At 47.9% G+C, this 13,306-nt stretch overlaps 1 protein-coding gene across 2 annotated transcripts in view; it reads right to left on the bottom strand.

Moving 5' to 3' along the window:
- The window catches only part of LOC130866786 (aldehyde oxidase 1), a 57,345-nt gene that overhangs the window by 41,517 nt on the left and 2,522 nt on the right, over window positions 1-13,306 (bottom strand). For both annotated transcript variants that reach the window (XM_057758367.1, XM_057758369.1), the window contains exons 2-10: window positions 11,539-11,596; window positions 10,593-10,689; window positions 9,186-9,294; window positions 8,035-8,161; window positions 5,449-5,510; window positions 4,354-4,446; window positions 2,699-2,779; window positions 1,462-1,606; window positions 574-666 (exon numbers count right to left, since the gene is read on the bottom strand). In XM_057758367.1, coding sequence (XP_057614350.1) covers window positions 574-666; window positions 1,462-1,606; window positions 2,699-2,779; window positions 4,354-4,446; window positions 5,449-5,510; window positions 8,035-8,161; window positions 9,186-9,294; window positions 10,593-10,689; window positions 11,539-11,596 — 865 coding nt within the window. The remainder of the gene's footprint in view (window positions 1-573; window positions 667-1,461; window positions 1,607-2,698; window positions 2,780-4,353; window positions 4,447-5,448; window positions 5,511-8,034; window positions 8,162-9,185; window positions 9,295-10,592; window positions 10,690-11,538; window positions 11,597-13,306) is intronic.

The following is a 13,306-nucleotide window of genomic DNA, read 5'->3' as shown; positions in this document are numbered from 1 at the left end:
CATATTATACTGATAGTGATTTAAAAACAACCACATATGTAAACACAACCACGAGATATTAATAGGTTCACGTCAGAGATGGTTCAGTCACGGCCCCAAGATCTTAGATAAATTATGTCATCACCAAGAATCGGATTTCAGGAACTTTATCCCAAACCCCCATCCTGAGGACTGCTGGGTCTCACTGCCATTTAACCACAGTCCCTTCATGAGAATGAAGCCGGCCAGACTGCAGAGGCTTAACCCCCACTCTCCTTCTGCCTCGCTCTGGAGAGCAGCCAGCATGTCTCATTCAGCTGCTTCTTCTGTTCTCCTCCATGGCTCAGATCCTCCTTGAATCCTTGTTAGTTTCCCTGGTACTGCAGTTGGAAAGTCCCTCAGTGACAGTCTGACTTCTCAGACAGGGTCAACTGGGACTTCAGAGAATTCTGCCTGGACTTTTTCCGGACCCTCATGGCTCTGTCTGAAGAGGAATTGGGAAGTCTAACTAGAAACAGCTCCCCGCTGTCCATCACTGGACTGAGCGGCAGACCAGAGGAGTGCACCGGGGAAACACAGACGGTAAGAACTCACCGTCACTGGCCTGGCTCACAACACACATCTCTTCAATTCTGTCAGGAGAAATTACGACGGGGTGGAAGACACCTTTAAACTTTACTTTTGGCCCTGAGGGATTGTGGAAGAGACACAGGATTAGAATAAAAGGATTTTAAATTTGAAAACTACTCTCTTAAATTTGAATTATGATTAACTCCATGTCTTGGGACATATAAAATATAAAAATTGTTTGCTTTTATTGGGCTGTTTATTGCAAACCATAAGCAGAGAGAGTGGCCGCTAAAACTTGAGGACTCTTTAGAAGTTTTAGCCCTAAAACTTGTGGTGTATGGCACATTCACAGTCACTGGGAGAAGATTCCGGGGGCCCTGCAGAGAGATGGGCAGCCACCCTAGGCCTATGTGGAAAAGGAGAAGACCTTGACACTGCCTTTTACGTAAAGCACATTATAGCCACAGAGACACCACCCCGAGAGGAGAGACAGAAGAGTTTCCACATGAGAGCCAGAGTGGTCCCCAGATGGAAAACCAGAGAACTGGCACCCCTGATGCTGGCCTACCATGGAGTCAGCCTGTGCTCAGTGAGGCATAGCCTAGCCCTGCTGGTGGTCTACCATGGAGGTCAGCAAGGCAGCCTCTGCTCCTGTGAAGCAGAGGCTAGCCCTGCTGCTGGGTTAGCATGGGGCCACCTAGCCAGCCTCTGCCCCAGTGAAGCACAGGCTAGCCCTGCTGCTGGGTTAGCATGGGGCCACCTAGCCAGCCTCTGCCCCAGTGAAGCCCAGGGCAGGCAGTTTTCAATGCAGGAACATCCCTTGAACAACACTGGGTTTCCTGGCTGGGCTCTTGACAGCACACCCACGTGAAGCTTGTTTCCCTCATAAGATATCCCAGGGGGTTCACATACCCACAGAGGTGTTCCCCATCACGATGGGGGCCTGGGGATACTTGAATTTAACTTCCATGAGCTCCTTCAGAGTCACTGGGGAAATCCACGTCATTCTCTCACCACTGAACACCCTGGTCTTGAGTGGCTGTTTCTCAGCCATTGTCTGTTGAGAAGGCAACAGGGATTCGAGAGCTTGTGACAGAATTCCCTCCTCTTCTCATTCGATTTTATTGAAACAGAGAAAAGAATGCTTATCTTCTGAAAACTAAATTGTGTGACATAGAGTAGAGCCCCACCAAGGGTCAGAGTTCAAAGTTAAAAACTGGCAGTGTTTAGACCTGGAAACTGAAGTTCCCATTGGCCCTTACTCAGAGTAACTCATTTTGATGCTCACTAACATAAAAATGTGCTCGTTTGGTCAAATCGTTCTACAGATCATGAAATCCGCACAGACAGAAGGAGAAACGAGTCTACACTGAAGCCCACTGACTGTGCCTCCTGGCTTTGACAGACGGACGTCATCAGCTGTGTCTCACGTCTCAGCCCTCATGGCAGCTCCACCCTCCCTTCTCCACCTCCTGCTGGGCTCACACTCTCTGGACTCTGGGGTGAGGACGATGGGTGAGCACTGGTATTTGCCCATCAGTTTGTTCTTTATATAATTTTACTAATTCCGTGAGATTTTCATGTATGAACACGTGTAATTTTATTATCTTCCCTCCCATTCCTCCACCTAACTCCTGCAAAGTTCACCTCCCACCCTCCCAGGCGACTGAGTACACTCTGTGATGTCCATAGACTCAGGGATACGGGGCCATCCACTGGGTCATGGTCAACCTAGAAGTGGTCATAACCTTGAAGAAAACTGACCCTCCTTCCCCAGCTGCCTTTGACTTACCAGCTAAGGGTGGGGGCTGGCGAGACTCTCACCTCTCCGTGCTGAATGCTGACTAAATTGAGCTTGTGTAGGCAATGAGTTCATATGGGCAGTGACCCTGTCGTTTCTAGAAGACATTAATTCCACCCTCTTTTCTCAAAGGTCCCTGAGTCGTGGAGGGAGTGGATGTAATGTAGATGTCCCATTCATGCTGAGCTGAGCACCCCGCAAATTCTCTGCCCTTGGACAAGCTGTAAAGTCTGCATTAACCCATCTGCTGCAGGGCGTGTCTCTGATGAGGTCTGAGAGCTGCGCCCTCTGCTTTTGAAAAGACTCCCCTGACAGGTCACCAGGAAGGTGAGCAGCTGCCTTCCTTACCATTAGCTCTGGAGGAAATATCAGCTCCTGGGTTGGGTCCAGAGGCAGAAACTCCTCTTCTGAGAAGAGTTCTGGACTTGTCTTTGAAAAGAGAAAATGACAGAAGTTACAGAAGTGTCCCCTGTTCTCGGGGGACATCTCTCCCTGTGGGTACCCAAAACCTGAGGCAGGTTGAGCTTTAGAAGGTTCATGAACACACTTCAGTTTTCACTCTTATCGCAAACCTTAGCAACATACTCTCGTACTAAACATACGTTTTCCCTGAAAAATAAAGTACCCTGTATCCACTCATTAACATATCTGAACTACAGGCTTGGTGCCATTATCAAGTAAAGCAATGGTTATTTGAACACAAGTACTGCAATGCTGTGCCAGTCAATCTGATAACCATGGCAACTGCTTAGTTACAGGCGCGCAGGTGAGGTGTACAGCATGGATGGATTGGGCGAAGGGGTGGTTCACATTCCAAGGGAGTCAGCGGTGAGCACAGTGGGAGTGCCTCATGAAATTCATAACGGCATGTATTTAGAAACCTATGTTATGTCTATAAATTCCCACTTAATATTTTTAGAATATGGTTAAGTACAGGTAACTAAGATTGCAGGAAAAGAATCTGTAGACAAGAGGTGGCTACTGTATTATTGTCTGGCCCCTCCACTTTAAGTTTTTAGTACAACGAGACCGGAAGAAGACGCTCAGACAGTCCAGGGATGGTGGCGCGTGCCTATAATCATAAACCGGGGAGACAGAGGCAGGAACAGCAGGAAATCAAGGCCAGGCTTAGTTCTAGGATCATCTGAGGAAGAATGGGCTCCACAGGGCCTCACCCCACCAGAAGAAGGCAGACAGACAGAAGACAAACAGGAGGTGATCTGTAGGACTCTACTACAGACCTGACCTCACGTAACTATGCAGATGCCAGAACACCTCTGCACGCCTCAGCTCCCTACACGTTCCCTTCGAGTCTGGGGACAGCGGAGGGGACCGGCAGGAGCAGGCAGACATTGAGGACCGAAGGGAGACCTGGAGTCCGCCTCTCCTGTCAAGTGTTCTTCTGCCTCCATCTCCACTCTGCTTCTGTTCACTAAAGATGCTGTTAACAACCGAGAGACCCTGGGGACCAGTGCTTTTCTGTCCTACAGACGGCAGCGTTGGAGCAGGACTGGTGAGCAAGGAGGGACCATGCGGATGTGACAGGTTTATAAACGGATTATTTATCTTCCAGTTGGTATAATAATTGCATCTATTTGTGGGGCAGAGTGACATTACACACTCGTGCATGAGAAGATCTTGTGATTGTTCAGCATCTGGTACCTCAGACGTGAATTGGTTCTTTGTTGTGAGAATGTTAAAGATTCCACTAGTTATTCTGAAATAACAACCCATTGTGAAACACGATCACCCTGCTATGCTACAGAACAATTAGAAGGCATCCTCTCAGCTGGCCGCACTGCGGACCTGCTCACCCTCCTTTCTCTACCCCCAATCTCCTCCTGGGCTGAATCTTTAGACTGTATGGAAACAGTGGGAACGGGAGGTGGAGAATGCTGACATAGATGAATTTGTCAACCCGAGCAGCCACTGATTCTCCCAAAGACTCGGTCATCACTGCTCATGTCTTGAACGAATTTATGACAGCGTCCCCATTCACGGACCTCATCGCCTTCCTGAAATTCCGCCAATCCATTGACTCCTCGATCCCCATTATAACACACCCCATTTTCTTTACTTTGACAGCAGCCAGAAGCCTAATGAGGAAAACAAAATAAAACAAGGCAATGAGAATTCCCTGGGGGTTCTATTGCTAACTGGGTGCCTACAGCTGCAGAACCAATATTGTAAGGTGTTGTAAAAGAAAACCATTTACCCTTCAACACATCGAAGGTAACGCTAATGAAAACCAAGTATACACAATTCTGAATGCCAGCGATTATTTAATAAAGTTTATAAAGGTCTTACTAGATAATCCTGTTATACAGCAATAAACATTAACCATGTCAATTATTGATTCTAACAATATTTTAAATACTGCTAATAGTAGTAACAAGAATTGACAGTTTGTTCTGATCTTATCTATGAGGTATTGATTCCATGGTTCACCTAGGAGTGACCTTCTAGTGGTGGGGGAGGACCAACCATGACGGAATGTGTATTAAAATTCCACAAGAGCTTTTTACTTTATATAATAGTTTAAAAGCAAAGAAAAAAGTCACATCTTTCATAGGTTTTGTTAGTTCCATTTATATTAATGACTGAGTAGCTTACTAATTGGCGCGTGGTGGCCCTGTCCTGGAGAAGGACTGCCTCCACTGTCAAACAGTCCATCAAACACACGCAGAGGCACGGGGACCACTGGACCACACTGTGACCAGGGCTATGCTGAACCATACAGTGACCAGGGCTATGCTGGACCACGCTGTGACCAGGTTCATGCTGTGTCACTCACACACACACATATTATGCTTGCAGGGGGCTACAGGCATCCAGGCAGGTCCCTAACTTAGGCAAACAGATCAAGAGCAACTTCTTGGGAGGAATGACTTACAGCCAATGGCAAGCATCTTGGATGCTCACAATTCGCTATTAAGCCTCCTCCCAGACAAAATGACACACAAGATTGTAGACCTTGAGCTAAGAAGTGGTCCTGTCTTAGTAAAAATGATTCTTGCCATAACACACCAGGGAGCTCCTATACTGTTTCGTTTTATTTCCTGGAGAACGCATTTGGCCATGCATTCCTTTCTACTCACTTTACAGAAAGTCTTGCATGCGTCGATTATGGGCCTGTATCCAGTGCAGCGGCACAGATTTCCTGAAGGAGACAGAACAGGTCTGGTTACTAACGGGCCCCGGACGGAGCCATGGAACGCCAGGTGAATGATGGCATGAAGGACCCCATCTTAGAAGAAAGCTCTGCCTGACGCCTTCATTTTGAAATCTTGCGTTTGAGATTTCATTTTTACATCAGCATCCTGGGATATTTCGCCAAGAGTCCTGGAGTATATTTTAACATCTCGGCCATCTGTACTTACTCTCTGTAGACACATCTTACACTCTCTTCTTAGGACAGATGCTCAAAGAACACAGTGATTTTAAGACAAAAACTTGTTCGGTAGTCACAATCAAGAGCTCAATTTAAAACAAAACTCAATACTTTGTTGAGTTGCTACTGACCCTCCTGTGTCTAATCAACTGATTAGTGATTGGTGTATCTGAGATAAGTATCCCCCAGTCAGCACTGCGAGCAGACCTAACACTCTGTTCCTCACGCCATTTATTTATTTAACCATTCAACCAGAAGGAAGGCATCTAACCAAAGATCAACCCTCATGGCAACTGTTTATATAGCATAGTACCAATAGCGATGGGGACCAAGTTGCGTTTCTTGGACTTATTTATTTTGCATAATAAACTTTGCAACCTTTGATTATTCCTCATTTTCCCCTTCTCCAACCTCAGGTAATCGCTATTCAATCACCATTCTTATCCCTGCTGCTAATGTTCTACTCCAGGTTGTCCGTATGATACAGTGTTTGTTCTCCTGGGCCTGGCTTGTTTCGCTTAGCATCCTGTGCTATGGTCCATGCGTGTTGTTACTAGTGAAGGATTTTCTTGTTTTTTTTAAAGACAAAAGGAAAATTCCTCTCAGTATTAACACCTACCGTGGCAGCTACAGTTCTGACAGGGGCAGAACAAAGGGAGGAAGGAGAGAGACACATAGAGGGAAGTTTCAGTTGATCAAAGCTGTTCTGCAACAGTAGAGAAAAGGTGGGAAAAGCGTGTGGATTCTGAACCTGGAGGTGATTACACACACAAGTGGCTGCAATAGATGAGTCAGTCGGTGTTTCTATCACAGCGGTTCTGGGGCCTTACCCCACCCCCAATATGAGGTCATATTATAGTTGTGTGCGTGCATGTGTGTGTGTTCTATGTACACATCTGTTGATGTGTATACCGTGTATGTGAGTACATCCGGAGGCTGGAGATTGACACTGGGGATCTTGCTCAATTCCTCTCCACATTTTTTTGAGACAGAGTCTGGAACCTGGAAACTGGCTGGCCAATGGGTTCTAGGGGTCCCTCCAGTGTCTGATGCATCTTCCTGATGTTATACACCATCCGTCCCAAATTTTTACGTGGGTGATAGTGACCAAAACTCAGAAGCTCAAGCCAGACACTGACTGAGCCCATTATTCCAGCTCCCGAGGCCTCATTTTAGAAACAGCACAAGATCGAGTTCTCCGCTGAGAGATTTCCTCAAATCTTCATCATTTATACATTTCCCACCCTTGTCTTAAGCTACTAAAATTTGAAAATCCTTCACCAGTGTTTATAACACAAACAGCCATAAAGCAAAATGCGACCTCCTGGAAATTAGGCAGGATCCAGTTTAGGTGCTGGGTCACTCCTTTCTACCCATGCTTGTTCAGAGTGCCCCTGAAATATTTTGTAGCAGAAGCAAACAAGCAAGCTTAGACTCATGTTCCCTGAACAGAAAAATAAGAGGTAAGAGACAAAGAGAAATAGAGCCAGGGAGCATTTCAGCAGAAAGACATAGAATATGAGAATCTATTAATGCTTAAAATGTGTTCAGAACCTTATCAATGAATGTACACCTGTGTGTATGCACATGTGCGCGCGCGCACACACACACACACACACACACGAGATAGATAGTTCGTGATGATGAATAGATAGATACATACATAGATAGACAGACAGACAGATAGGTAAATAGAAAATGAATGGAGAGAGAGAAAGAGAGAGAGAGTTGTTAAAATAGCATCCCTAGTAGATTTCATCCTGACGTCCAGCTGTACTCAAAGACACTCTCTGACCCTTGCTCTGTGGTGGCGAGGGCGTCTATCACAGGACTTAGACGCAACTTTTGCTAAAGAATCTTTTGCTGACTCTTCCCTTAGACCCACAGACAATGATGGTAATTAAACCTAGCATGACATCTGCCACCTCTACTGTCCTTTCCATCTGTCTCCTTTGCCAAACACCCCAGTGAGATTCCAGGTGGACTCTGCATGGTGGCCTGAAATTCCTCAGAGTGTTCATCCTAAGCCTCTATTCCTCTCTTACAAGTCAATGTGTAGATCTGGTTTGCAGATTGACTTCAAGAAATCAATGCTTCTGCTTACACGGATCATTTCTAATAAACCACCTTTTCCAAATCTCAGCTTCTCCTTCTATGAAATGACGATAATAATGGTAACTATCTTGTAAACATATTTAAATGAATTTCCAAATAGCATTTAATTCAGCACATGACATATGGGAGGTGTCCAATTATTTCTGTCTTCATCTCGTAAAAATGAAAGCATACTTACCCCCTAGGGCGTCTGTCAGCTGATCTAGAGTGGGCTCTGGATGGTTCCTGAGCAGGGCATACATGGACATCACCATCCCGGGAGTGCAGAATCCACACTGTGTTCCGTGACACTTGGCAATCCTCTCCTGGAAGCAAAGGTTAGAAATGCAGACCTTGCGCTCTCTTCCAGGCCTACAAAGTCAGAGCGGCGTCCCCAGGACATTCTTGAGCTCACTGCATTTGGAGAGGAGGCCCCCCAAAAGCCCACATCTCAGGCGGCTTCCCTTGGGCCAGTCGGATGGTTGAGCCCCATAAGCTGCTCAGCTTGACTTCAGACAGTGGTAGTGAGACTTTGCATGGCCAGGGAGTTTGTGATTCCGCCCCAGCAGCATGCCAGATTAAGTGACTGTTAGGTCAGGCTGAGGAAACACTGCATGTCTGTGAAAGACTCCTCAGTGTGCAGGGAGAGTGTGAGCTCCTGCAACAGAGGAAGGCCTTGGAGAAATGACCAAACTCTGTTCAAGTTGAAAAACATGGAAAAAGCGTGATAGCGCACACACTTGGGAAGGAACGTGGACACAGCTCCACACTTCTCTCTCTGTCTCTGTCTCTCTCTGTCTCTGTCTCTCTCTCTCTTTCATGAGTGTTTACATCTTCCTCTGACAAGTCCAAGCTCACACAGCATTTGGGAAGGAGCAGGGAGTATGATACTTTTAATTCAGCTTTTTTTTTTTTGGTTTTTCGAGACAGGGTTTCTCTGTAGCTTTGGTGTCCGTCCCAGAACTAGCTCTTGTAGACCAGGCTGGCCTCGAACTCCCAGAGATTCATCTGCCTCTGCCTCAATTTCCAACAACAACAACAAAATTGTATGTGTCAATGCACATGGCTGGTGTTCCCTCTGGGTTTGTGGGGTACAAGATGGATACCTCCCTCTAATTGGAACACAGAGGAAACAAAGCTGGTCAGGCCAGAATCTGCCTAGGTATGGGAATCTTATAGTCTTCCAAGAGCACCTTCCCGAGAAGTCAGCCCCTCATCCGTCCTCGCATCCCAGCTTTATCCTCAGCTCCAGAGACTTTTACTGTCATCCCTGACCAAGCAGCGGGGCCCAGACGTCCCACTCTCAGGCTCGGGGGCTCAGAGTCCCTTTAGGGAGCGGCGCAGCCTCACCTGAATAGGATGGAGTCTGGTTGTCGTGCTGCCTATGCCTTCCACTGTGGTGACGGCCGCGCCATGCAGAGAGCAGATGGGGGTCAGACAGGCATTGACGGGATGATGCCTTCAGATGCAAAGAGAAGCACACGTGACAAACTAACGACATCCCGTGACAAGGGGACCGAGCGCCCCGTGGGCACCTCCCGTAGGCAGGCAGGAGTCTGTGTCTCATTCTCAGCACAAAGGCATTTTACAGACACAGATCTAGAATCAGAGTGATGAATTCAGGGTCACAGCTGGAGAGCCGGTGGCAGAATGGAAATCAGACCTCATGACGCCAATCCCTGAAGCTTCCACCAACCTAATTACTTCCCTCTCAAGTCGGGGCCCATATTCTCTAACTGCAAGTGACTGGCTATGAACTAAAGCCGCTTTCGTCCTGCGGGTGGAGCTGGGCAAAGTCTGCGTGGGCGATGAAGTGAGTTTGCTGCCGCTCTTCAGAAGAAGAGGTAGCGCCAGGTGAAGAGCTGCTCCACCCCACAGGACCACTGCTGAAGATGCCTGATGTGTGGCTCAAAGTGGAGGAGAGGAAGCTAAATGAGATTTCCCAGCCTCTGAAGAAAAGTAGCTCCTGATGGGCAGAGCTGAGAGAACGCGCTAAGCTTTCACTGACTAAAAAGGCATCATTCCCCTTTAGGGGCTAAGGATAAGGAAGCATGGTGACCCAAGATCTCCTGAAACATCAGTAAGAGAGGAGCACAAAGAGAACTTCCGGTTCCCTAACGAGCTGGCAGCCAGGCTGGGAGGCAGGGAGAGGTTTCCCAGCCAATGCAGGCCCAGCATAGACCTGGCTGCTGCTCAGACCCTAGACCTCATCTGGAACGTGGGGATGAGGGAAGTGGTTTGACAGATGCATGATGGGAATATCCCAGAAGACGGGAGAGACAGGAACAGATGAAGATGTGGAACAATAATGCGCTGGAGATAAATACAGAGCACGAACAAAGCAGGCAACAACAGGCGGCTCTGAGCAGAAGAGCTAGGCCAACTGATCCTTTCCGGAAGGGGAGGTCTCTGGCGTAATTCCACGTAGAGAACGCACGTATAGTAACACGGAAATGTTTGCAGGCCCCCACTACGCATGCGTGACCATAGAGAAGTTAGCGGGCCCCCACTACGCATGCGTGACCACGGCTGTCTCCTCCATGGTCATCTCCCAGCGGCCTTCCTTCCCAGACGGCAGAGTCGGCGGCCTTTCAGCTCAGCTGAGGTCATGTTCCCACCCTTCCCGTATTCCTGTTTATCCCTGGGTCCCCAGAGCCCGCACAGGTCTTCCCACACGGTGAGCACCGTCACCAAGAGAGGAGGAAATAAAGCTGGGACCTGCAGAGTTAGCTCAGAGCTGGGCTCTGCCGCAGGTACCTGATGGTCTTGGTGCTGGGGTTGTACCGCGAGACCATCACCGTGCAGGCGCCACAGCCTCCCCCTCCGCAGCCGTACTTCGTGCCTGGGAGTCGAACTGGAAGAGGCTGAGTTAAAGATCACGGTGTCTATGGATTTATGTCCAGAATAGCCAGGACTTAGTACAGAACACCATCATAGACAATAGGAAAGTTCCATGTCGACTCACCAAAGGCCGCTCCTTAGGTCTTATCACTTCCTGTTTCCTTTTGTGTATCACGGATTGCACCCATTCTTTGTATGGAGCTGGAGCTCAGTCTGCCAAAAACAGGGCCAGACTGCAGAGGAGACTGTGCGTGGCAGTGTTCTGAGAATGTGCATGTGGGGGCACACTGTATATCTGCCCTTATCATCGTGTGGGTCTCTGATGTTATATGGTGTTAAAATGTTATGTTATAAATACTCTATGAAATGTCTGCGTCACACTAGAAACACAATGAGTCATTTGCCTGCATCTTGTTAGCGGAGACTTCTAACTGCTCTCTCAGATATCTTCTTGATGTGAGATTCTGTATGCTGTGAACATCATTGGTTAATAAAGGAATTGTTGTGGGTCTATAGCAGAGCTATAGGGGACAGAGCTAGGCAGGGAAAACTAAACTGAATGCTGGGAGAAAGGAGGCAGAGGCAGAGAGAAGCCATGGAGCCTCCAGAGACAGATGCAGGAACTTTACCTGGTAAGCCACAGCTATGTGGCGATACACAGATTAATGGAGATGGGTTAAATTAAAATGTAAGACTTAGCCAATAAGATGTTAGGGCTAATAGACCAAGCAGTGTCTTAAATAATATAGTTTTTGTGTGATTATTTTGGGGCTGAGCAATTTGGAACTCTCACACACAAACACAGACCCTCAGGCTCACACACTCACAAGCACACACGCTCACAGCACACAGCAAAGGATACGGGTCTTCCTCAGGTACGGTAACAGCATCATCTCAGGATCGGCATGTTTTTCTATCACCTGTGCGAGAGAAACACAGTGATGTGCACAAGGACAAGAGCTGGTGTAAGTGATGTTCACACTGCTTAGCACCCTGCCTTCCTGCGGGAAAGGCACCCGGGATGTGCAAGCATTAACATCGCAGTTAAAGTGTAACTGTCCAGCACTGCCTGTCCCCTGATATCGCAGCTCTTTCCACTCCCAGGAACACTGGCGACTCTGCCCTGCTTCTCCTAGAAAGACCCTAGAACAGAACAGAGCAGTGGGGTAGGGAGGGAGAGAGAGAGGAGAGATGCTGGCAGAGCAGAGTGTCCAAGAGAGGGATGCAGCCAACTTAAAAGAGTTGTTTGCCAAGTTAGTGGAGACTGTGACCAGCCATGTCCCCAGATACCCAGACTAAGGAGCAAATGCCTGTGCAGAGCCATGCAGGGCTGTGCAGCTAGGCACACGTAAGGCTGTGCAGCTAGGCACACGCACGGCTGTGCAGCTAGGCACACATAGGGCTGTGCAGCTAGGCACACGCAGGGCTGTGCAGCTAGGCACATGTAGGGCTGTGCAGCTAGGCACACGCACGGCTGTGCAGCTAGGCACACGCAGGGCTGTGCAGCCAGGCACACGTAAGCAACTGGGCTGGCAGATAGCCAGGTGCAGAAACTGATGAGTCCATGGTCCCCTGGGATCCCCCTTTCTCTGTGTTGATTAAATTATTTAAAAACTAATGTTCTGAGCATGCATTGCTGCACAGACATATATGTAGAAAACACACATACACATAAAATAAGATTTTAATTGAATGTTTTAAGTTATCACATAAGGTAATGGATTTGTGGCATTTTTACTTTGTTTTTAACTCATCCCCTCCCCCTGAGGGCCGCCAGCTTGTATCCTCTTCTGTTTTCATTTCCCACGCATCTGAGATTCCTTCAGCTGTCACAGAACAGGCAGAAGAAGCATGGCTTGCTTGAAACGCCAATCATCCTTCTCCACATTGTGCTACTTTGTCCCTCTGGGAAGGAAGGCGGAGAAGGCACAGCACACATCCAGTGCTGACTCCCCTACTCCCCTGTGACTCTACTCAGGTACCAGTAGGACAAAGCAAGCCCTTTGGAGGAACATGCAATAAGGAAGACTATGCAATACAATAAGTTTGGCCCTCAGACAACCGTCATGTTAATTCATTGAGTTTACTGTCATCCCTCTTTTCCCCAAGCAGCTCAGAGCCTCTCACTCTGCCAGGACATCTAAGGTTATTTCTAACTTTCTCTTTCTTTCCGCCCACTGCAATCAGCGTCACCAGGTTCTGCTCCTTGGGTGTCTGAAAACGATTCTCCACTACACTGCCACCACCAGCACAGCCTTTATCATCCAGACCCTCCACAGTTACAACAGCTGACTCACAGGTCTCTCTGCTGCCTCTCTGCCACTGAGAACCTGGTCTGCAGGAGCAACAGCTCTAAGACACGATTCTGATCACCTGTGCAGCTGCCATATCACCTAGGGAACTCCTGAACCTGCCACACACGTGTTATGACCCCCTCTTCTGCTCTGGAATCAGGATTTCCTGGAGGGGAACCAACTTCAGTGAATTAAAGTCAGAGTCCCTGTGTTTGACACTTTCAACTCCTGGCAGTGTGTCTTTTATGCCAATCGAACCCAGACAATACATGGACTTTTAACTTTCATTATATCTGCATTCAGCGTTCCTTTCCTGATGAACAAACAGCAAAAGCT

Source organism: Chionomys nivalis, chromosome 26, assembly GCF_950005125.1.
Source record: "Chionomys nivalis chromosome 26, mChiNiv1.1, whole genome shotgun sequence".
Classification (NCBI taxonomy): Eukaryota; Metazoa; Chordata; class Mammalia; order Rodentia; family Cricetidae; genus Chionomys; species Chionomys nivalis.
This window is presented reverse-complemented; position numbering and strand designations above follow the sequence as displayed.